The sequence below is a fragment of the Myzus persicae genome, unplaced genomic scaffold, assembly GCF_001856785.1.
Source record: "Myzus persicae strain clone G006 unplaced genomic scaffold, MPER_G0061.0, whole genome shotgun sequence".
Taxonomy (NCBI): Eukaryota; Metazoa; Arthropoda; class Insecta; order Hemiptera; family Aphididae; genus Myzus; species Myzus persicae.
In genome coordinates this window covers 882,639-909,078 of record NW_019102414.1, presented here as the reverse complement: position 1 = coordinate 909,078, position 26,440 = coordinate 882,639, and the positions used below count along the sequence as shown (strand labels likewise).

Genomic DNA, 26,440 nt, shown 5'->3' with positions numbered 1-26,440 from the left:
TTCAGAATATAATATACGTACGTTTGTTAAGTTTTAACATTTTAAATATTATAAATTAAACCTTATTGTATTATTGTTTAATTGTATTGTAAATTGTGATACTGAAATGCTCTCAAAATGTCACGAAATAACAATCATTTTTTATTTTCATTGCTTGAATTATAATATTTTACTATATAATGATTGCGAATCCAATCATAAGTCAAATAGAAATTTTGAAGCGCTTTATTAACCAAATGAAAAGAGCGTTTTCCAAAAAATAATTCAAATTCTTATATAATTATGTTAGTTTTCATTTTTAAGCTGCCTATTCGGAATTTATGAAATTATCCTATTTGACTATTAAACTGTGTCTAATTTTAATTCTATACAATTGAAAAACAGCAATTTATAAATATTTAAAATCTTATTGACCCTCTAGGGAATAAATGTTATGAAAGCAAAATAAACTTTTTAATATTAAAAATTGAAAACAATTAGCTGCCTCGCTAAGCTAAATAATCAGTGCGACGTCATGTAAGCCACGCAAGATATACATTTGCATATTCAAAACCCGTATATTTTAATTTAGCCAGTGACCTTACAACCGTGGTCCGCATATTTTTTTAAAAAACTATTTTAGATGTTTTAGTAACGATAATAATAATACATGGCCTGTATGTAAATGTACACATAAAAATACGATTAACGTAATGAATTTCAAAAACTGCAAACAGCCCAGTCATTGATTTTAATACTGAAATACTACTAACGAACCACCTACATCTATAATATTTTGAATATTTTTCCTTCAAAGCATAATGTCACTGTAATATCTTGGAATAGTAATCAGCTAAGTCATAAGTAGTTAAATAGCGTAGCAACCAATTACGTCGTTCACTCTATCATTATTATTAATCTAATAATCTTTGGGTTACAAATAGGTAACTAATAAGAATATGATAAATAACAATATTTTTACTCGTTATTTGGATATACCTTAGGAAATAGTTAGCATGAGATGCTAATTCCCACACCCAGACACCCTCTCATTCCATTGATGACGCCAGTGAATATTTACTTTAATGCCTACGTGCCTTATAAATTAAATCACTGACAAAAGCAAAATTACTACAGGGGTTCTATGAATTTATAATATTAAATTGTATAATTGATATAACGTAGATACTTGTATCAATACTCATAACTCATAGGTAAATAATTCATTATGATAAAAATAAATTATGGGACCTAATACCAACGAAATAAGAATGATTATAATAATATAATTTATATGAAGATATTTTATTTGATTATACGTTTTGATTGAAAAATACCTACCAATGTATGTTTTACTTTTCTGTTTAATTTATTAATCTTACCTAACAACATAACGTCCTAATCTGATCATAGTTCTAACATTAATATTGTCTCTTATTACCTATTACTTATTTATGATAGTTTTCTCAATACACAATTATATGTATACAACTTGATGAGCGAATATTATAGTTTTATTTTTGTTAAGCGTATTTACTTTTATAAGAATTATGTTGATGACGTCTGGAATTTGAGTGGCTTTCCACAAACAATAACCTAATATGTATCCAGTTTTTGAACAAAATTGAGACTGTTGCTTTAGCTGGGATTGTAGTTTCATCGTCTGAATTTCCAATCGACCGATTGTATTTTGTTGGCAACGCCATTCATGCTGCATCAGCAAAAATTTTGATTTCCATACTTCGTTTTCAACGTCTCAAAACACATTGTTTAATTAAAAATAAAAGTTTATTGTATTATTTTAGAACCTCTGATGCAACTATTATACCATCAGATTCTCAAATTTCATAAGTTATAGTTTATTTACCTGTATTTCTACAATCTTTTTCCATATTATTTTAATACACAATTTTTTTTGTATTTTTTTTTTAATTTGGTTATTATTTTTATATCTAGTGTTTGATATATTAATAATTATACTAAACAAACAATAAACATGTCTTGAATCTATTAAAAGTTTTACATAACAACGTGTTTAGATAATTGACAACAAGAAACTTAAAATTGAATGATAATATATTGAAGTTAATAACTTATTATACTTATCTACCTAATAAATAATATAATATAATATGTGTAGCAGTATAAGTTTAAGTAAAAACTACCACAATAATAAAATATCCCATGTGTTATTTTGGATATTAACGTACTTCGTATCAAGTGCAATAGAGTCTTGTTTTGAGCTAAACGTTTCAAGAAAAATTAGCTGTGTGTAGTTGGATTTTACTGTTAGATCTTATTTTTATGACACCGAAGTCGTAAGGAATTAACCACGTATACTCAGTGTAATAAAAAAATCTGGATGGGAAATCTAATTTTATAATTTTTCTCGAGTCAAATTTATGTTCTGCACCCCACCGCTGGACTAGTTGAACTACCTGTGCAATAATTTCTAGTGAAGATGAAAGATATCAAGGAAACAGTGTGTGACGACTGTTCAGTCGATTCCAACCTTACATTGTATATTTTTTTGAACATTAAGATTATATAGAGATGAATGTAACTTTGCACCCTACACCCCCAAATCTACTACATCCAAATTAATATAATGAGATGAAAAATGTCCTAACATCTTTGCAGTAATTAAATTTGATATTTTTTATCAAATTTTGGTTTAGTTATTTCTTAATTTTTATTTTATAAACTTAGAAAATATACTTAAGAAATTCAAATCAATTAAAGGATACTTAATTTGATGTATGTCGAACTGGAAGGATTATATTTGATTTAAAAATGAATAGATTAAAGGGCTTACTATTCATAATCTTTAATTTTTACTCAACATTGTTTCCAAGAAAAAACCTTCATACATTTTCAATCTTCAATTGTTGTTTAACTCAGATGGATTAATCTTTCTATACCTAATTTGTATGTAAGTACCTATACTTATTTCCTAGTACACACTTGTCAAGTATATTATAATATATTATACCACACACTTCCAATTTCAGACTACAAACATTGTATTGGAATCATGGGCGTAACTTGGAAGGGCTTTATATTTTAGGATACCTCAATCATAATAAGTATTCAAGTACAATATGAATATTCAGATCAAATCGTAATATCTATTTACAAAATACAATTATACAAATAGGTATATATGAGTGACATATTCTCTAGTCTCTTATAAAAAAGATTGTTTCTCGTACATTTTACTTTAAAAAAATATAGATTTATTTTTATGAGCTATAACATAGTACGTAAGTACTATAATTATACCGATAACAGTGTTTTGTTAATTCGTAAAAAAACATTGTTAAACCAAACTAAATAATATATAAGTACCTAATTTGTTTACTATAATATTCAGCTAACGCTAAGAGCTTTACGCTTGTTATTTTGTATGTATACTTCCAAATGTATAGTTCTGAATTTTGATTTATGTTTATATATAGTTTGTAAAAATTATGATTTAAATAAAACATAATATTACTTATATATTATACGTACAATGTACCTACGTCGTACATATATATATATTGTAACGCATTATTTTTGTCTTATTTTATATGCCTCGTTTACATCATAATTATTCATAAATCATTGCAAATTGTATATAAACATTAATCAGAACTAGGTATATACATATCTTATTTTAATTTATTTGGTATTGTTTTGAATGTTTGTGATTTGATTAATACTTGGGGATTTCCTAGTATACAGAGGTTATCATTATCATTATATCGATACATGAATATTTGATAATTAAGAATACTAAAACACATAGTGTATGTATGTATGTAGTGTATACGTACTGTACCTACTGCTACTATTCCTTTCCCCTCACATGTACAAATTTACATCATATGAAAGGTCAAATACGTTAGCAGCATACAATAGATCAAGTTTTGCCTGTTACATGGCCATCCTTCTATATGGATCATTATTTGTTTTCATTTCAAACAAGTAGTAGGTACTCGTTTTTCAGAATCAGCAGTCCTGGTGAATACAAATTTTAGTTGCAGAGTATTTGAGGTAAGATTTATAATTTGATTACTATTGAGTAATTTAATTTAATACTACACATTAATGTTACATTAATTTTCTATTATAACTGCAATAATAAATTATAAGCTTTAATTATGTATTATTATTCATTTTATCAAAATAATTTTTCTTTTAACCAGAAATGTCGGTTCGATTATTAAAATGTTTTTAAATATGATATTTAGTTTAATTTATCCAATTTGTTCAATTTATTCAATTTATTTTACACCTACTTCTTAAATACTAACCGAACTGTCGTTATAATATCGTATATATATATTATGCTATAAAATATACATGTATTAAGCACAAACAAAAAAAAACATACTTTGGTTATAATAGTGTTAAAACCAATGTTAATTATATATATTATATAAAATCAGTTTTTTCGTTTAGTTTATTGCGTACCTACTTAGTGTGATAGGATAATAGAAACAGAATAAAATTATATGTTCAACTGAAATTATTGATAAGTCAACTCAAAGGGAACCCAACATTTTGATCAGGCCACACCCTGGCCACTATTTTTTCTTATGTGTCCAGGAGACGGGTCACCACTGACTACTGAGGGTCTATACCAGGGGTGGCGAACCTTTTTTGGGTCAAGTGCCAAAATTTAAAATCAAGTTTTTTGAAATATGCTCGCGTGCCAAAAAAAAAAAAATTTTTTCTAGGTAAGATGAAAAGAAAAAGCATGTAATAATTACACCCATTTTATTAGGTATATAATTTAATAAATAAATAGTATATATGTAAAGTTTTATTTCATTTATTAATGTGATTTCTGTTGTTGTTTTTTAGAAGATAACATTTTAATATCTGGAGTATAGTTGGTAGTTTTCAGTGAAACACAAGCAGCACTAGTTTCATCGATTAATGTATTTCTCTGCTTCGTTTTTATTAAATTCATTATGGAGAATAAACTTTCACAAGCATAAGTTGACGAAAAAATTGATAGGATAGATCGAGCAACTTTTTTTAATGTATTAAATGTGTTTGGAAGCGAGTTCCAGACTTTAAGAATTTCATTATCTGCATTTTTTACCGCGTTTGCTTGAAGACGGTTGATTTCTATTTCTTCGATTAGTTGTCTTAAGTCAATGAATTTTTGTTTCCACGTATTACAGGATTGAAGATCAATTAACTCAAATTCAAATGTATCTATATTCATCCATTCAAAATAATGTAAATCTAATTCATCGAAATTGCAAGTATCAGGGCATTTGAGGAACTTAATATTACACTCAAACTTTTTAAAATCTATAAACCTGTTATTGAACTGCTGAATTGTTTCCTTTATGATACTTAAAAATTTTTTTATATTTTCATCTAATTTAGGAGTCTCGTTGATTTCAATTTCACTCAAGAATTTGTTTAAATGTTGAAAATATTTAAATTTATGATTTTCTATATCACGTATAAATACATTTAATTTTGTTTCAAAGCTTTTTATTAAACTAAACATGAACTCTAAATTTTTTCCGGTACCTTGCAATTTTAAATTGAGTTCATTTAAATGCAAACAAAAATCAGTAAAAAACATTAAATTGCACAACCAATTTATATCTGTTAATTCAGTATAATTTTTTTGGTTTTCACTCAAAAATAAACGAATTTCGTGTAAACATTCTACAAATCGTTCTAAAAGGTTGCCTCTACTAAGCCAACGAACATTATTGTACATCACGAGTCCTTTATGAATAGAATTTACTTCTTCTAATAATAAACTGAATTGCCTTTTATTTAATGCTCGGGCGTTTATAAAGTTTACAATTTTTGTTACAAGCTTTAAAATATTTTCATACTGCAATAGTCCATCCTTAGCACACAACGCTTCCTGATGAATTATACAATGAAAACCAATTAAAGGATGTCCAATTTTCTTTGAAAAAAGGTTAACAAAACCACGGTCTTTTCCAATCATACAAGGGGCGCCATCGGTAGTTACTGATATAATTTTAGATAAATTTAATCCAATATCTTCAAGGACATTTACAACAACTTCACATATATTTTCACCAGTAGTTTTAGCTGGTATAGATGCTAATTTTATAAGTTCTTCACGAACTTCATCGTTAATACAGAAACGAGAAATTATTGAAAGACGCGCAGACGATGTTATATCTGTACTCTCATCGATGCAAATAGAAAAAAATGAACTTTGATTTAAATCGTGTATTAATTGATTTTCAATATTAGAATTCATACTTAGTATTCTCTCTTTAATAGTATTTCTACTGATTGACAAGTCTTTAATACGTTGTATAATTGCATCTTTATTATCAAAGTCTTGAAAAAGGTTATCAGCGCAATCTAACCAAGACATTTTAATAAAATCTCCATCACTAAACGGTTTTCCCCGAATAGCGATAGACTTTGCAACATCAAAACTGGCAGACACTAAATTATCAGATTTTTTAACAAATTTAATTAATTTATCACTCTGTGCATCTTTATTTGATAGTGCACGTGAAATAAAACATTTTAGTTCATCGGCAGATTTTGTTAATAGTGTTTTATGAATAGTTTCAAAATGACGTTTGACAGATGAAGTCCGACATACAACACTTTCTGAATACAGTACACATAACGCTTTATTATTTTTGAATAAAAACTCTATACGGTTTAAAATTCATCCCAATGTATGTATAGCTTAATAGAAATACATACAGCCCAAACAATATGCGTCTAATTAAGTACTAATTTATACATAATTATATGGGTATATATGTAAGAATAAATCAAATTACATGTAATACATTACGATGTATTGCGTTATCGATGTTTCTTTTGGAAACTGAACAAATTAGATTTTTAAACTTTGTATTTCTTTAATAAATATAAATGTAGACTTGTGGCCACATGGGGGGCTTGAGGCTGTTGGAATTTAATTTGTTCGGCGTCACTGTGTCGACTCTACACGCGACACATACTTAAGATATTTGGACTGTCCCAAAAAAAAGTCCACTTTTGCAGTACCTTTCCACTTTTCACCATTATATATATATTGCAATTCGATCCAATCCTACACTAGAGTAATCATTCAATACTTTGAATAGTATTATAATAATGACGTCATCTGTGATTTATAGAATTGAAATAATTATGTTGTGCCTATACGTAATACGTGCATATCCAGTGGTTTTTTTTTTTTACTCGTTATATTATATTATACCTATAATAATATGTGTATTGTCACTTGAGGAATGGTTTTATAATTGATTATAGGTTTATATTTCCTTACATTAAAATATATAAACCATTACATCACCATAGTTTTAATGTGTATGTTATACTTGGATGTTCTCTATTATAATATATTTTCTTCCTCACGAATCACGCCTGTATACACATTTACACATAAATAAACAAACATTACAATTAATAATATATACAGTACCTATTAACAATAGACACTATAGTCAATATGTGTATAATATATTGTAAATTGCAGTGTGTCTGTGTGTATAATGACGTGTTATCAACATAATTATTATTGAAAACGTTTTATATTTTATTGATTGAATCGGTCGCATCATATAACTATTTGTAAAAACACGTGACTAATAGAACTAATAATAATTATTAGGTTTCAGATGTAGAACGGTACCTGTCACTTCATCTCTTAATGTCTATATAATTATGGAAATTATTATATTTGTAAGAGTATACGACGTATATTATAATACTATGTTATGACGGCATATTATAATATGGTGATTATGGACTATAGTTTTGTAAAATTGAGGGGGGAATTATCCTTTTGCTCCCCTCCCCCTGAAAAAATTTGTGGGCAAGTGCCTCGATTGCAAACCTCCCACAATTGCCCCACTGCACAAAGAGAAAAATAAGCAACGACGAAGTCTAATCAACAACATGCCGAGATAATATAATTGTTTCAAAATATGTTTATACAAAAAACCAGTAACCACAGCTCAAACGTTGTGCTCTGTAGGTACACTAAAACGCTGAATAATAAAGAACATCGAATTAAGCAATATATATAAACACTGTTGGTGATGAAAATCGACGAAGAAAAACCTTCGTGATGAAATCATCGGTGAATATTTCCTAAGATAATGTGTACGACTATAATTGGAAAAATAGTGAACGAACAACTGACGAAACTGCAAGAGCTAAAATTCCCACGACAATAATTTCAGCATGTCCACAGGCATTCGCATACAACAATACGCTTAAAAAAAAAACAAAAAATCTTTAGTAACCATCATAATACCAACCTACTTGATGTTATATTATTCAAACTGCCAATAGACAACAGCACAAGAATGCACACACAGTCAGTCCACACGATGTACATTGTAAGTTCGAATGCAAATCCGGCTAAACATTAAAATAATAATATTAGGATACAACTCGTTAAGAATGGCGATTTTGAGTAGGTAGGAATTTCATATAGACTAGGTATATTATGTACCCACCCAGTATAAAATGTTCTCATAATATTTTTATTTTTTTGTTTCTTCGAATCTTATCATTTATAAGATGTTAATTAGTCTTTATACGTCATATTATTATAGTATGTATCATGTGTCGAAATAGTAACAGTGTGGAGTACTTTGGCATCAAAATGAATATTTTTTTTTTTTGCTCTCAATAACAGTATCAATTAATTAGAGTAGGTACCTATTGAGAGATAAACCACTTTCATTAAAAATACCTACTTAATGCAAAAAGAAATATACAGTATTGTGTATGAATTGCAACTATATCATTATCGTAATTTGATTAAACTACATTACCTAATATTTATATTATTATTACAAGAAATATATTATAATCCTCGGCTTTATACTTATATAATAGGTATCTAGCTCTCTCTTAAATGTAGGCTAAAAATCTTTGTTGTTGAAGCCTTAATAAACTTTATAAAAAAAAAAAAAAATAGGTATCTAATATTCACATGACTTCTTGTTGATGGGTTAAGTTGAATGTGGATATAGTTAATTTTAATTTTTTATATTTTTTATATACCGTCAAATAATTATCGTTTATCACTGTCTTTATATTATGTACAATATACACACACTCGCAGGGTCTTCAGAATTTCGTGTGGCAAATGGGGATTATGTTGTTTCTTATAAACGATCCCTACCATAATTGTCACTCAACATTTGGAAGACCCTATCGTACACATATTCACTATCCTGGGTATTGAGCACTTCGTAATCCGAAGTTCCGTGTATAATTGCAAGGCAGCAAATTTTGGAAAACTCTGACATTTGACATTGATTGCTAAACAGACTCAAGGTCTCATCCGGTGTGTAGTGATGATGATAATGAATGGTATTATTATAATAATTAATACACTAATAATTACACAATCATTTTAGTCGATTGATAGGACATTTTCAAATCAACGTTGTATAGACTATAGAATATAGATAATAAATGTTTATATGGATATATTATGAACTGATTTAGATAAAAACAAAAATATGTTGAAGTCAAAAACATCGATAAAATTGAGTTATGAGTTTTGATTAGAAAAAAGCCTATCAGTGTAATGTACAATTTTTATTAATTTTATTTATTAATGTCCCATTTTTTTTAATGTGTATTTGGCGTTTTCTTAATATTTTACTAAGAACCAAATGCTAATCTAACATTTATGATGTTATTATCTACAAAATGTATAAATAAAAATACAAGAAGGATTTTAAAGTGATTTATTATTTTTAACAACTATACAAATATTTTTATTTATTATGAACCTATATCATTTTAATAATTTTCAAATAATTTTGCTTGTCAAAGTAAATTTATTGTTCCTATTTAATTTGCCTATAATATAGAATTATTTTATCTTATCTGTAGGATACATAGTTTATGTACTCCAATTACTTGAAATATTTACATGACCTTGGATAATATAAAAAATATTGCAATGTATCCGATTTTTGGATGTATTGTAGTTGGGTCAAATTCGCCCAAATTTACATCAGATTTGGTTTGAAAAATATCCTAATTGAGTTCGAAAAATCACCTAATTTCAAAAAACATTTTCTTTCCATTTTACAGACTTTATACTGCCAGTACCTAACACAATATGTCAACAAATTATAGTTAGAGTATCAAATACTAAAAATTAATATAGTTATTAGCAACTGTAGTTAAATATATACACAAGTATTTTTTCACAATTGAATTTTTCAAAAATTGAATATAAATGTTAATTATAATTATTATTGTAAAATATCGCTACCTAGAATACCTGCGATTGACTAAATACTACTGATTTATATTTGTATGAAAATAATTACCTTATCCTGTGCTGTGTATATTTCATTTCAGTAATAACTAATAAATGATGTAGAAAACAATTATTATACCATATAGAAATTTTTAAATTAAATAAAAGAGGTGAAAAATAGTTTACGCGAAGATACATTTACCTAAACAGCCTTGTATACACAAGGAAAACAATTGTTTCACATAAAAATGTCCAACAAAAATTCTAAAACTTGTCCAAGAATACTATAAAGATTAATAATTATACGATTTAAAATATAAATACAATTAAAATAATAAACAACTATTTAAAATATTTAATTACATATTTATTCTTTATTTTCTTTTGTAGGGAATTTTCTTATTTTGTTATCTTATTTTTATGTCATTAATTGTAATTACTTATATATTATGTGTATAAAATGCACACATATACACGAAATCATTAAGCTAGTATAATTCTGGTTTTAAATCATTTCAAAACGGAAATGATTTTGATTGGGAATTTTCCAGTTATTACGAAAATGTATTTGTCATATTACTCATTTTGTAATTAAACTTGGTTTTCAGGCAAACGAAACGTCACGATGACGTTGGCTACAAAACACAATAGCATGACTTCACTACTAGCGCTCCTACAATTGATACTGTTTATTACTTTCTCGTCATCCGAAGCGGCGTCAACGGGTTCGTCAAGTTCAAACACGCCTGCTCTAGTCCGGACGTCAGTTATGCATCCCGCGTTCGAATCTGCCGGCAAAACCGCTGGACTCAAAATTTGGAGAATCGAGGTAAAACTTCTATTAAAATAACATCATAGCACTGTACAACCTACGTAATATTATAATAATGAAATGTAAAAGTGTTACTTTTATTAATAATACTGTATTGAAACTTTCTCTTTTTATAAAACCGCTATACAGAATCGTTAAATACAAGTAGAAATATAGAAATACGATAAACATGTAGCCTAAATTATGATAGTTCTCCTGCATATCTATCTATTGTTTTTATTAAATCAAATCTATCAAATTACAAAATAATTAGTGTAATTTAATCGAGAATGTTTTCTAAATTATTATTAAAATAAGTGTGGGTGCCACATCTCTCAAATATACATGTACACCAAAATATTAAATTTACACAGATGACTCCCTTCAAGAAAAACACTCATTTTCAGGTCAAGTATTGACGTTTTTGACATAATTTTTATCAAAAATAATGTTTTATACATAATGACTTCAAAAATTCAAAAAATGTAAGCAAAAAGAATATTTCTTAAAACTTTAATACTTTTCAAGTTATTGAGTGTTTACTAATAAAATAATAATACTGAATATTTTTTTAAGTAATATTATTTAGACACAAGTCTGTATTGAAACACAATATCACATGTGAATTGTAATTTATTTTTTAAAAAAACAGCTTGGTGTGGTCTTCCAATTCACTGAATCTTCCGCTAATTACAACTAACGATACCCGTAATTTTATATGATGGATATAATTATACCAATTAAATATACTAATTAAGAAGTTTAGGAAATCGCTTTTCTTTTTTTTTGAAGTAGCTATACCGTCATTTTAATTTATGATTTATATTTAATTGTGTAGTAGGCACAGTTTGTATACATAATAAGATATTTTAACACTGAAATTAATTCTTCGTGCCTTTAATATTAATAATACCTAATGAATAAAAAAAAATATATTTTGGAATAAAATAATATGTGACTAGTAAAAATATATAAAATATGTACCTGTATGGTACCTATACTAGTTATATTTTTCAAATTATATGATATTTGATACACAATATGTATCATATTCGATAATATCTAATTTCTCCATACTATTGATAGATATAAAAATGTATAGTAAAACCAATTAACCTACTATTATAGTACTATGTAATAATATAGTATCGAAATAATATGTCAGTATAGTTGCGTGTTTTGTAAGACAAAAAAATTATTATATTTAAAGCTCTATCGATTAAAATACCATTTTAACAGTAGCCACTTAGGTAGGTAGTATATTATAGTACTCAATAAAAAAATAAACGATCAATCACAATATTAATTTTGTTTTCACATATGTTTTTAATTTTGGGTCCTTGTATTTAATACGTTAATTTTTATTGCTATAAACATATATGTATATAACTATGCAAAAATAGCATGTGTGTGCGTAAAAATTGCAAAATCTCAATTAGAAAATAATGTTATTGTCTTATTGTACTACATATTTCAAATACAAACATAAAGTTTTCCCATTGGCCATTGTAGTAGATATATTATTATGTATCTACTATTTGTCCATTAAAACAATTAATTTATGTTTTATAGAGTCTGGCAATAGTAATAAGAATATATTATAGTCGTATTAGGTAGATGGGCAATTAAAACTAAGAGTTTTTTTTATTACGATATTATAGCATAACATTATCTTTCGAACAAAGTTGCAAATATTTCGAGATACGCGTAACTGTAGTCTATACTCACAAGTAATAAATAAGAATAATAATATACACATTGTAATAGTGCAGAATATCATAAAATTATAACATCACTCATCCGCTAAATTGTTGGTATAGGTACCTCTACAGTCAACGACGACAGTCGAATGAAAAAAAATATATTTTTCCGGACGTTTTTTTTTGGTCTGTTTTAATATGAATAACCTTCATAGAAACATGTTTTATGTCTAAACTCCGAGCTATACATTATCAGACGAACTCTCTATTTATAAATAATGTAACTTCATAACATTTTTATATTTTATTAAATAGCCCTGGACATTTTGAGTATATAAAAACTATAAAGAATAAACACGTAGTTAAGTTTAACCAGGTGAATAGTGAATTAAATATCCCTTATATTCTATTTGTGTAGATTATTTCAAAATGAATTGCTATTTAAACAACACATCTTACAGTTACACATACATTAGATGTCTGCATATATTATGTCTGTTAAAAATATTGTTTTCTTGTTGATTATATAAATGTTTTATAGAACATATAGGCATATAATGTATTAATATGCTATACCACTGGTGGGGGCCAACCTTTTTTTAGGGAGGGCCATAAAAAAAATTCTTTGCGGGCCAAGAGTTTAAACGTTTACCTTTAATTGAATATTATATATTTTTATTGTTGGCTCATCTTTAAGTACACTGATACGTTTTTAGATTATTATTTAAAAAATAAAATGAAAAATATCCATTTATATTAAATTGTATAAACGTTACATTGCTAGGAACTTTTTTCAATTTTGATTTAATTTTAATACTTTGGCAAGGGTAGAACACGATTGAGAACGGTCTTTATCGGTCGTGCCTTTTTTAATAGTACGATTAAGAACGTTCTTACCTGCTAACTTTTATTCAACGTTGCCACATTAATTAAAAATAAAAATAATAAAAATACAATATACAATATATATAACTATATAAGATATCAATCACTATATTTTGGTTACAAAATGTTTAGTTCTGGACGTACTAATTGATTACTAATTCAGTATATGAGACCTAGCTGTTGTTATCGACGATAACTTGTACCTATACATATATATATGTATGGTATATAGGTATATATAACGGCAATAGTTTGAGGGTAAAAGCCTAGCAATGATAATTTATTATTAACCGTCGACAGTGTGCCAAATGTCTCTTGTTAATCGCATGAATTGTACATTTTATAAACAAATTGTAAAAAATGCCCAAAAAATGAATGTTTTTTTTAAAAATCAGTTTACACATTTTATACTTACAAAACAACGTTTCAAAACACCAAAAAAGATGCCTTTGCATCAAAATCCCAGCCCTAAAAATTATTACTAAAAGTTAAGATAAATTGCAACGACGCTAGAAATATCGTTCTCAATCGTTTATTTTAAGGTACAAAATATATTGTTTCTTTGATCTACCGATAGCGTTCTCAATCGTGTTGCTAAAAAGGTAAAACGTTCTCAATCGTACAACACCGCTTTGTCAAGCAGGTTAGTAAATGATCAAAGGCCAAATTTGGCCCTCGGGCCGTTCTTGACTTATGTGCTATACAGTAGGTAGTTATAGTGTGAGCTATATGTGAGCTACTGGTTTACCATACACATAATAAAGACTTTATAGTTTATACTAAAATAATACAGTCCTATATGGCTATACCTACTCAAAGATATACATCCGCAATAACTATTCATCTTAAGAATACAATTTATAATGCAATAATGCAATGCAGTAATAAATAGTTACGTAAAATAATGGTTTTCATGGTCAATTCATGTTTATTTTTTAAGTAGGTAAATCTAGTTTTTATTAATTTTAATTGCAATGATTCATATAATAGTTATATCATATATAGTTATACATTTTAGATATTCGATCCTAAATATTAAATATTACTTTATTATTTATACAAATATATCAAATTTAAACATGCTTGGAATAATATTATTATGAATATTCCAAAATATAACGTATGAAAATATGTTACACTCGATTTGTATAACACACCGCCTACTATAAGGTCTGTACACACAAACACTTTTTTCTCTGTAATTTCGATGACGTTAAAGTAGGCCATCATCAAAACAAGCTTAACTGTGTAATCCAGAATAATAACATTTCTTTACAGAGCAAAAACAATTATAATATACTTCTAATTCGAATATTAAACCTCGAAATTTTAAAAACAGTGATAATTAATAATAATGCAGTATAGGTAACAAGTGACAAGTATCAAGTACCTACTCGAGTGCCAACAATAATTTTATTTTAAATGGCCACTGAAAATAGTATCTAAACTATTTTTTTTTTTTACTTGTTTTCGTTATGCAGACTCTAAAACAGTGAGTACAACAGCTTATAATTACTATATTATTATTGTATTAAAATAAAAAAAGTAAATATGTACAATTTTTCTCTAATAAACAACAAATAAAGAATAATACACATTTTATTCTCTTTAAATAGTTTGCACTATTTTCAAACTTTACTCGGATGAACATAGGTCGTCCTGAGCATATATTATTCAAATATTGAACCGCAAAAAAATAAACATAAATCAATAATAGCTCATCTTATCTGATTAATTAAATATGAACAACATTTATCATGAAATGTATACCTAGTCATTATGTTATTTATATGTATTATGTATATATACTTAACTAGTAACTGCTAGGTAGTCTGTATAATAATATAATAAAACATGTGCCATGGTGAAACTTTCGCGTTGATAATAAAATTATCAAGGCGAGCAAAATATATTAATTTGACAGAATTTCGGTAGCTTTTATAATTTGTAAAGGTCATGACTCCTGAAAATACAACACAATGCGCAGAGAAATGCGTTAATAGCATACAAAAGTTAGGATAAGGGCAACAACTAACGAGGAGCTCCGTATAATTTACATGTATATGACTATAATATAATATCAATGCCCACCTAGTATTTATACCCGCCTTCGGTTTAAACTTTAAACGATAGTTTATAGTCTGTAAAAGTATGCTCGATGTAATGAATTAGATAATATATGCGGGTTAAGTTCGATTTTTCGAAAGTATATGCGTCTATAGTGCATAAACCGGTATAATAATTAGATGTAATAGTACCTATATTTGAAATAAACTAATTTTTTTTTTTTTCGTTATATGGATTCGTTTAAGTACGTAATTGGCACATCGTGTTTAAAAATAATAACTATTTACTATTATTATTACATCAGTAAATGTAGATAATTTTCGATTTTCTCAACAACTACTAATACCAGAAAATTCCAATTATTACCCATTTAAAAATGCATATAAGCATTAAAACATACCGAGTGTATCTTACGTCATTGTGCGCGGGGTAACAATTAACGATCGATGATACAGGATTTCGAAAAAAAAAAAACAAAAAAGAAGTGTTTCTTTAATTTTAACAGGACATTTTTTTCCCCAATTTCAAAATTTTTGAACACGCAGATATACCAACAGCAAAATCAACTTTATTTTATCAAATGGTAACCACTAACAACCATATTTTTTAATGGATTCTGGTAAAGATTTTTTTCTGAAAATGTTGACAGTCAAATCATCAATTTTAATTTAATAGTTGTTTTTTCGAAACCCCATTTCATAGATCCATAATCGTTACAAAAAAACAGCGTTCAATGATATAAGATACATCCGGTATACTAGAGGTATGTTTCAAGTAACTGACTGATAGAAAGAACCAAAATTAAACCAAAATTGTTAATTACAGTGAACCTACTAAAATGTATAAGAAAACTAAAACCAATGACTATCTTGGTACGTCGTAAAGAATCTAATATGGATTGACATTTAAAAAGCAATCGCGTTGTATTTTGATTGATGAATTGTGGAAATATAATATATCTAGATTATTATTAAACATAACTTCATAAGAAAATATTAAACATTTAAAAAAAAGTCACGCAATAGAGTAAATAAATATAAATAGTCTTCGAGCAGGGCGTTTAATAGGTACTATCACTACTATCTACTAATGGCATTATTTTTTTGGCAAACTTGATCAAATGAGCAATAATATTATACTTTTATTGCCTTGGCAACTTGAAGGCTATAATAAATGTTAAGCAGACAATGGACATGTCAGCTGCGTGAATGTATTTTACTATTATGTGATGAACTGACATGTCGTCTAGAGGTAAGACTGGTAGAAGTCCTGAGAGGTACGATAATACTTTTGTTTCGTGTTTCCTTAATACACGTTTAGGCTTTGAACGTTTAATACATGTACAGTTTAATACAAAAGACCATATCTATTCATTGTTAATTTCCTCCTCTCAGTTCTGATACATACATACATATACATCAGTATTCGTGGAAAAATGGGTAATAATGTTATATACATATTATTGAGTCTCTAGGTTGTATAATAATAGCGTTGACGTAGCATTATCGAAGATGATAATATGAAATGGAGTATGGCAAATCAGTAGTATATATTATATACTTTTTTCGAAAATGTAAACCTTATATTTTAAAAATATTATTTATTCTTGATAAGTGTAAAGCGAGTATTAATGTATCTATTTTCTTTAAAGGACTTTGAACCTGTCCCTTATCCAGTAAAGGATTATGGAAAATTTTTCACTGGAGACTCGTACATTGTTTTAAACGTAAGAATTTAAAATAGTATATAACGTATATTACATTATACGTATTATAATTTAGATTGTTACCTATTTTCTGATTAGTTTGATCACAAAAACATTTGTATTTTTAGTCAAAGGAAGGTCAAAACAAAAAGCTTTCATCGGACATTTTCTATTGGTCGGGCTCTACATCATCTCAAGTTAGTAAATAAAGTTTAAAATTTAAATTGTCTAAATTGATTAAATACCCACTTTATTTTTTCTTTCAAGGATGAAGTTGGTGCTGCAGCGATTCTTTCTACTCAATTAGATGACGCTCTCGGCGGAAGTCCAGTGCAACATAAAGAAACTCAGGATCATGAAAGTCAAGCTTTTCTATCATTGTTTACACCTTGTTAGTAAATATACAATTATATTAAAGGTATACAGGGTCTCCCAAATATTGGATGAAAAAAATGGCGGAAATTATATTATGCTGATTCTTACGTGATCCACGCCTTTTTTGTCCCACAACATTCGGAAGATCCTGTGTATATAATTATTATATTAATTCATTATTTATAAATATTAAATATACTGCGTGATTGAATTCAAACATAACCAAAATTAATAAAATATTTTCTTTATTCTCAGCAAAAAATATAATATCAAAAAACTTAACTTTGTTTTATACTTATTATGACAACTTTATTATGTTGATAAAATGATACATTACTAAAAAAAGAAAATATTGCTTACATTTGTATTTATCTGTAAAGAAAGTTCAAAGTTTATATTAATGAATATTAATAATTTTTAATTTTATTTAGCTATACGTTATATGCCTGGTGGCGTAGCTTCTGGTTTTCATCATGCAGAAATAAATGCTGGAGGTGAAAAAAAACTATACCAAGTTAAAGGCAAAAAAAATATTCGAGTCAAGCAAATTGAGCCAAAAGTGACGTCCATGAACCAAGGTGATTGTTTCATTTTGGATACAGGCAAAGAAATTTTTGTGTACGTAGGACCTCAAGCCAAAGGAACAGAACGTTTGAAAGCTATAAGTGTTGCTAGCCAAGTGAGAGATCAAGATCATTCTGGAAGAGCCAAAATAAACATAGTTGGTAAGAAACAAGTTAATTGTTTATATAATAATACTTAACCTAACAATAGTAAAATCTATGCGATCTATCAAATGCATACTTATGTATAAACTTAACAAAACTATGTCGCTATACGTATATGTATAAGTGTATTACTATTTACTATACATTTGAAAATGTTTTATGAAAGTAAAATTTTTAGAAATTAAACGGAGTAATTTTATAGTGATCAATAAAAATACTGATTTACATTTCTTTATTATTTTAAATAATTTAAACTCAATATCGAGTAATAAGAATTATATACTTAAAGTTACTATCTAAAATTCATTATGATATATATTTTTAAATCTTAATTATTACATTTTTAATAAAATCTTTACATAAACATCGATTTAAAATTATTCTATTATTAGGTACGTTTTTAAAATCATCACAAGTAGCCACCTATGTTAACCGAAAGCTGTTTAAAACAATTAAAGTACTTATAACTTAAATTTAATACACCTAATTTACAATATTTGAATATTATAGATGGATCAAGTACCCCAGACGAATTTGAAAAGTTCTTTAAAGAATTAGGATCTGGATCCGCCAAACAAGTCCCTGCAGCTGTAGACGATGACCAAGAATTTGAGAAAAAAGAAGCAGTAATATATTCAAAATATATTTATGTTTATAGTGAATTAATTAAGTAATTTTTAGGCAACACCTGTTTTGTACAAAATATCAGACTCGCAAGGTGGAAAAATTGTATCTGAAAAAATCGAACAAAAGCCTCTTCTTCAGTCACATTTGAAAACTGATGTACGTCTCATCAATGATTATTAATACCCAATTATTGTTTTAATCCTTTTCACATTTTTTTAGGACTGCTTCATTTTGGACACTGTTTCCTCCGGAATATACGTTTGGGTTGGCAAAAAAGGTACAACTCAAGAAAAGGTAGAATCTCTAAAGCGCGCACAAGTTTTCATTAAAGAAAACAATTACCCTTCATGGACAAGAGTATGCAAAATTATTTTTTTAATTTTCTTAATTTGTATGATATTTACGAATTTTTTAAAAACTTTTATAGGTAATCAGAGTTATTGAAGGCGGTGAACCAACAGCCTTTAAACAATACTTCGATAGTTGGAAAGATAACGGCAGTCGTACTCGTTTGTAATAATTGATCAAACTAATTTGGTTTTACTGAAAACCATTTTTTTTTTTTTTTTTGATTGTTTTTAACAAATTAAAATTTTGATTATTACGACATATTATTATAGATATCTATTACACATTTTAAATTGAATATATTTAAATTAAAACAATAACACTCAATTTTATTATGTAACTTATATTTAGCATGAATAAATTATATGTTGTATTTTATTGTGGAGTGTATGATTCGTTTTTAATGTTCTTTTATACTTACGTATACGGAGTAATAATCAAATGCATCATAAATCATAACAATTAGGAAGGTGACTACTTAATTAATTTATTACCTATTTAAAAAATAAATTAATGGCTACACAACGTTTTCGAACACCTAGTTTATTCAAAACAATTCAACTATATATTTCAGGTTCTAATGAAATACTAATGATATGCAGATATATGCAGTTATTAGTTAATAAGCTAAATAGTCAAAAGATTTTTTTATGTTTAAATATTTCAATGTATTTTGTGCCATATCGTTTTTAATGCAGCATAGCTAATTTTTATATCAATGATTCTAATATAATTTAAAGAAACGTACAAAATGGAAATTATAGTTATTGTGTTAGACACGCATCTGCAATTGAATCCATACTTCATACATTTTATTGCATCAGTCTTTTCTTGCATTAAAGTGTATTGCTTTTAGAGCCTTAAAAGTGCCTGCGGTGTTATTTATTTTATTTATTTATATACAGCTATACATAATAGGTATCCAAATTCATATCGATTTCTCCATCTAGATTTATCTTGTCGGCTTAAGATGTGTTTATTATTATTATTATTTTTAATTTTTATATACCTAATGGAATTTCATTTTTACTTCATCGCATACAATAGTATAAATATATGTGGGCGTCATCGGTCATTGGGGGTGCGTTTATCTTTTTTATGAACAGTAATGTTGCAGGTATATGAAGTACAGACTGGTAGAGTCGTGTATCATTAATTATTATGATTTATGACGCATTGGGTTTTATTTTCAGAACGCATACCTTTCAGTACTATTAACATTTTCATTAGCTTTTATATTTAGGATCTATATATGTGTGCAGACTGTAGAAGTGCAGACCCTTGTAGTCTGTAATGTTACAGCTACATTTGATCGCCAAAATGATTTCTTTTAACATTTTAACAAGATAAATTTGATTCAAACCATTATTAAAGAAAAATCAAGAATTGGATGAGCTTGGTCATTGAGCATAATTTATAATAGTGTTATATTAATTACATATTTATACGCGATATAGCAATATAGCTGACGGTAGGTTTATTCTTTGAAAAATTGTTAAAACAGCCATTAGGCTGTAGTTATGTTTTCTCTTAAATAGTTGAAATTACAATACATTTTTTGTAGTAGATTACCTACATGCATATAAATCATAAATCATTAGTTATTGAGTATTTCAAAAATATTAATCTACATTACTGTACCTATACATAATACGCAACAAAAACACTTTTTTTCGTGAATAGTTTTTTGTAAGTTTGTGAAAAGCAATCTCATGATCTATTTAGGGTTATATAGCCTACAACAATTTTTTTGAAACTAGCAGATTCTATAAATAAACTTATCTAAGGGCTATGGGTCTTTTGAGGGCTTAGCCTTAATATGTGTTTCTAAAAGCACTTAAACTAAGTCCTAGAAAAAATAAAACAGTCATGAATTTACGTGTATAATAATAATATTTTAATAATTACCTCAATTATTGTGTATATAACATAATGTATATTAATATTAAGTTGGATGGTTTGGATATTCTTTGTTGGTTGTTACAGTTTTCGCAGAAATAATCGTAACGAAACACAGCAACATAAAAATTTATGATGGTTGATTTTTCTTGTTTACTGACGTACGCGGACCATAAGACGACAATGTCACAAAATAGATTTAGTGGGCTAGGCATCTAGCTAGGTATATCAAACATAGATAGAGAGAGGTAATACCTTTAATCAAGTCACTTCTAAACACAGGTATAGGTATGCAATTGAAAAATATTAAAATAAATGTGCTTATTGAGTACCTAGTTTTTTATTGATTCCATTTGATTTTTGAAAATTGTTTTTTAAACGCAAGACGGACCTTCTGACTTTTTATTTTAACTTTTATTTTCTAGGAATTTAGCCCTTGTAATTTTTCTAAATCCTAGTTACACCCAGTATGATGCATGAAATAATAAAAAAAAAGTTTTACGAAAATTTCAAAATGTATGTTTACTTACTACTTTGGTACATTTATTTTAGACTGCTTGTCTAAGAGACAAATAAGCACTAATTTTCTTTAAAACAAAAACCACGAAAATCAGTCGTAAATATATCTGTTTTTCGTCAAAAAATATTATTTATTCATTTTTAAATGAGGTTTGTCGAGAGTTTATTTGTGGAACGCGATGATTCATTACTTTCAGTTTTATAACGACAATATACCACTGACACAGTCATGCAGCATGCACATGTGTCATGTACGAACACTACGAACTACGAAGTATGTATATCCGGGTTTTTCATTGTGAGATGTATCCTTCTAGGTTAAATAATATCAAAAGTGTCTACCACATCCCTACATCAGCGTGTAATATCTCATGTTGAGTTTCGGGAAATTATTTAAATTGTTTTGATGTTCTCTTTCAGCCTACTTAGCTCAATAATTATTTTACTAAAAAAAAAGTCATAGTAAATTATCTATTACCATTTCTTTGCTAAAAAAACATTATTTGGAAAGTGGGAGTCAAAAACATTTCAACTCGCGCAGAATTAATGTATTGTTAAATATGATAACAGGTACTTGGATAATTTGTGTTTTAGTCTACTAAACAGTATTTCACTATTTAAGAAAATTGAATATGATGACCTCAATGAAAAAATGAAAATATAATATCCGAAAATACAATTATTATAATTATTATATAGCCAGTTAAATATAATTATAATAGGAATTCCGGTGTTATGCCGTAAAAAAATATTTAAAATATTAAAACTATAAATTCAATTTCTTTATCTCGCTTGTTTAAAAATGTGAGTAAAACGAGAAAGGTATTTTTTTACAATTACGTGGTTTTTCTTCGAAAATACTTGCATGCAACTATGAGTTTCATTATTTTTGTGTGACATCTATTACCTATAGAATATCAGAAAAAATTGTTTAATATAAGACATGCGATATTAGAAGTGTCATATACATTATACATAGCCTGTTAAAAGTTAAAATTTATATAATCATCATCACTAGTTGACTAACATTATTTTTGTAATTGCTTTTAAAAATATTTTGTTCATGTCCGAGAAAAATAAACGTTGTTTGTACTCTACTCAAAAGTCGACTTCAGTGCATTTTAAAAGAAATAATTTTAAAAAAAAATTATTGCACAGTAATCGGAAACTAGATGAAAAAAAACCAAATTAACTATCAAAAAACGCGTCTTTCCGGTAGTATATAATAAGGTAGGTCTTGACCGATATCATGTCGGCATAACGCATTGAGTAATATCGCTCTATGGTCCAACGGGATGGCAAATATTTGAAAGAAATAGAAACATTCCCGTTAAACATAAGCATACAAACATACATTATAATGTGGTCGTCCTGCCCAGCTAATATAGTAAATTCTGATTCGATTCTATATTTTTCGACGGTCCGTGTAAAACGCGTAACGGGTACTGTTATCCGGCTGAGCATAATGCATATATTATAAACAGTGAACCGTGTGTGGGTAAGTATAGCGAGTACGGTTATTTCGTAAAAATAAAATGTTTTAGTTAAATCAAAAAAAAAAAAAAAACCCAGTCGTTGCCATCGTACAATACACGTCCATCATCGAACAACCATGCGATAGAGTAGGAGATAGACAGCTGCCGATCAGGCCGCTATCTACAAGCAATTACAATAATATGCATACATAATTATAATATCATACGTGTACGGTACCTATGCGTTTAATAAATATAGTATAGGTCCTAAAAGTATATAATATAATACCTATGCGGCTTAACGGTTATACTATCATATATGTATATTATATTATAATGTATTATTATAACACGTCGTTTAGCTTCCGCGCTTGCGTAATACGGATAATCCGCTACGCCTAATAGGATGAAATGTCGAAATACGATAACGTCAATAATCGCTTAATTTATTCTGATAAAATATAAAATTACAAAATTTAAATTATGTGACGCGGTATCTATAAATAGGTACCCGCATAACATATCGGGGCGGAGAAACGGTAAAAATCAGAATTTCACGATCGTACATCAGCTGACTACACACACGTATCATGTGTGTGTGTATATAGGTACGCGTGTGTTATTTACGTACCTATGAAGAACATATTATATATTATTATATATTACGAAAACACACGAAACCCGACTAGTGCACAATAATATCACCTATATCAGAGGTATTCAAACTGTGCGTCGCAGCTCCCAGGGGCGTCGCGGGAGTGTCGACGGGAGCCGCGTAGTATAATTGAAAACCAATAAATATTTTTACGCAAAATGTTTACTATTATCATTGAGGCACACCGGTTGGGAAACGTTGAATTGTCTACAACAATCATTCTCTAAATATAGAGCTTTAATTTTTTTGTGTATGTAATATGGTAAGTAAATAATAAATATAAATTATAAAATATAAATTACATTTATATAAACGTTGATTTTTTTGTAATTTATAATTTGGGAGCCGTCAACACTTTGTGAAGACTTAAAGGAGCCGTGTTATGAAAAAGTTTGAATACCTCTGACCTATATGATGTATTATTATTGTTATAACGGACGGAAGTCAACAATCGCCCTGCGCGGCAGTACGTTACAGGTAAATATATTATTATTACGAACGCGATGTGCGATATATTATATTATTACGATACGATGATAATGACACAGGTGCGGGTACGGGCCACGGCGAGTGTGAGGTGGTAGAAAAAATAATGAAAACCAGACCGCAAGACGGACACGGAAAATCGGCGGCCTCCGACGGGCGACCGAATAATAACTGTACCTATATCATCATCGCAAGACGCGCGGGCGGCGGGTCCGGTTGGCGGCGGCGGACGCGGCGGCGGCGGCGGTGCGGTGAGATCGAGCGATCGCATTCTTTCGTCGGGTGGCCCCGCCGCCGCCGCCGCCTCGTTCTCAGAACACGAAAACATCTCTCTCGATAATATTTAATACGATAAAATATATTATATATAGGTATTAAACGGCTGCTGCAACACCTATATCCGACACCGTTAGTATCTCATTGCACGGCGATCGCTCTACTCGTCGCCCTATATATATATATTAAACTCGCGTACAAGATTGTTATTATAACCATACCATTGGCGTGATCACGGTATAATATGTGCTCGGATGTGTGACTTGTACACTGGGCCGGAACTTATTTTAGAGGGCAAAATGGAAAAAAAACTTAAAAAATAAAGCGTTTTGGGAAGAAAAAATAACGACATCGGAATGGTATATGACTCCATATAATGACCACGGATTAATTATGTGACGTTGTTATGAAATCATACGGGTTTTATCATTTTCAGTAAACTCGTCTTTAAAAATAATTGTTTTTATTTTTCGAAACCAAATCTGTAAAGACCTATATTATTTTGTATAGGTAATTAGAAGCAGCTTTGGGGGCTGGAGGAGAAGTACTGGCACCATGGTTCCTCCCCCAGTCCTCGATACCATAATAAAAATTAAAAAAAAAGGTAATTAGAAGCAATGCGATAATACAACAATGGTTATCATAAATATTTTCTAGGCAGTATAGTATGAGGATTTACATTTTTTGGAGACCACGTTTTATGAGTCGCATATTACAATGACATACCTACCCTGAGAACTAAGTCTGCGCACGCCTATGGCTTAACTTAGAAGTCCTGGCTGCTGCTGCTGCTGCTGCTGCCAGTGGCGTGCCCAAGGGAGGGGAGGTTAGGGGTTATATCCCCCCCCCCCTTTTTTTTTGATGACTTCAGCTTATTAGATATTACCATAGACATATATAAACATTTATATATGTCTATGGATATTACTTTTAAACATTTATAACATATATCCCTCCTCATTGAAATTTCCTGGGCACGCCACTGGCTGCTGCAGGGTGTACGCAGTAAGGGGTAGGTACCTACAATATTATAAAAGTCTGTCTCGTCAACTATTATCCGTCCATCGTATTTATCGTTATTATCCAACTATATTTTAAACATATATAGGAACCCGTACCCATTTATAGTGCAGTCGAACACTGGGGTTGATGCAATGCTCGGTGGTCGACTAGCTGCAGTATGCGGGGTGGACCGTAAATACAAATCGAAAATATCTCTCTGTTTTTTTCATGTACCTCGTGTACGACCACAGCACCACTGCTTTAATCGGTAAATTATAAATTTTTATTGTTTACTACCTGCGCGAACACCGGTGTGCTCGGTCGAAGAAATAAAAACACGGTTCGTCCGTATCGTTAAATGAAATCCATCAACAACAACAATAACAATAAAAATTGGTATTGTTGTCATTAAAATAATATTAAATAACATTCACACTCCATAATACACGCTGCATGTCCCCGCCTCCCGGCTAAAGTTTTATATTACCTGTATATACCTATATACTGCAATAATACCCGTAATAGAATTTAAGTGGTTTTTTTCCTCCTCTGAAATTTATCGATTTATTGTTCGTTTTGGTAAATCCAACGACCGAGAAAAAAAACGGAATTCAGCTACAAATGTAGTATTTTTTCGTA

The 26,440-nt window shown here is 28.6% G+C and overlaps 1 protein-coding gene across 1 annotated transcript; it reads left to right on the top strand.

Annotated features, from left to right (window-relative positions):
* Nucleotides 1–3,889: 3,889 nt before the first annotated feature.
* Nucleotides 3,890–19,745, top strand: LOC111032059 (gelsolin-like). Its single transcript, XM_022312243.1, has 10 exons — nucleotides 3,890–4,017; nucleotides 10,852–11,072; nucleotides 17,358–17,432; nucleotides 17,540–17,608; nucleotides 17,679–17,802; nucleotides 18,218–18,511; nucleotides 19,025–19,140; nucleotides 19,196–19,297; nucleotides 19,361–19,498; nucleotides 19,569–19,745. The coding sequence occupies exons 2-10, from the start codon at nucleotides 10,869–10,871 to the stop codon at nucleotides 19,656–19,658; spliced, it is 1,212 nt and encodes a 403-aa protein (XP_022167935.1). The 5' UTR covers nucleotides 3,890–4,017; nucleotides 10,852–10,868; the 3' UTR covers nucleotides 19,659–19,745.
* Nucleotides 19,746–26,440: the final 6,695 nt, after the last annotated feature.

What these genes read in the sequence shown, in the direction of transcription:
- LOC111032059 (XM_022312243.1), top strand. Translation starts at nt 10,869, where the DNA reads ATGACGTTGGCTACAAAACACAATAGCATGACTTCACTACTAGCGCTC. An exon ending in TCAAAATTTGGAGAATCGAG is followed by an intron (nt 11,073 to 17,357) that starts GTAAAACTTCTA and finishes TTTTCTTTAAAG; the next exon opens with GACTTTGAACCTGTCCCTTA. An exon ending in AGCCAAAATAAACATAGTTG is followed by an intron (nt 18,512 to 19,024) that starts GTAAGAAACAAG and finishes TGAATATTATAG; the next exon opens with ATGGATCAAGTACCCCAGAC.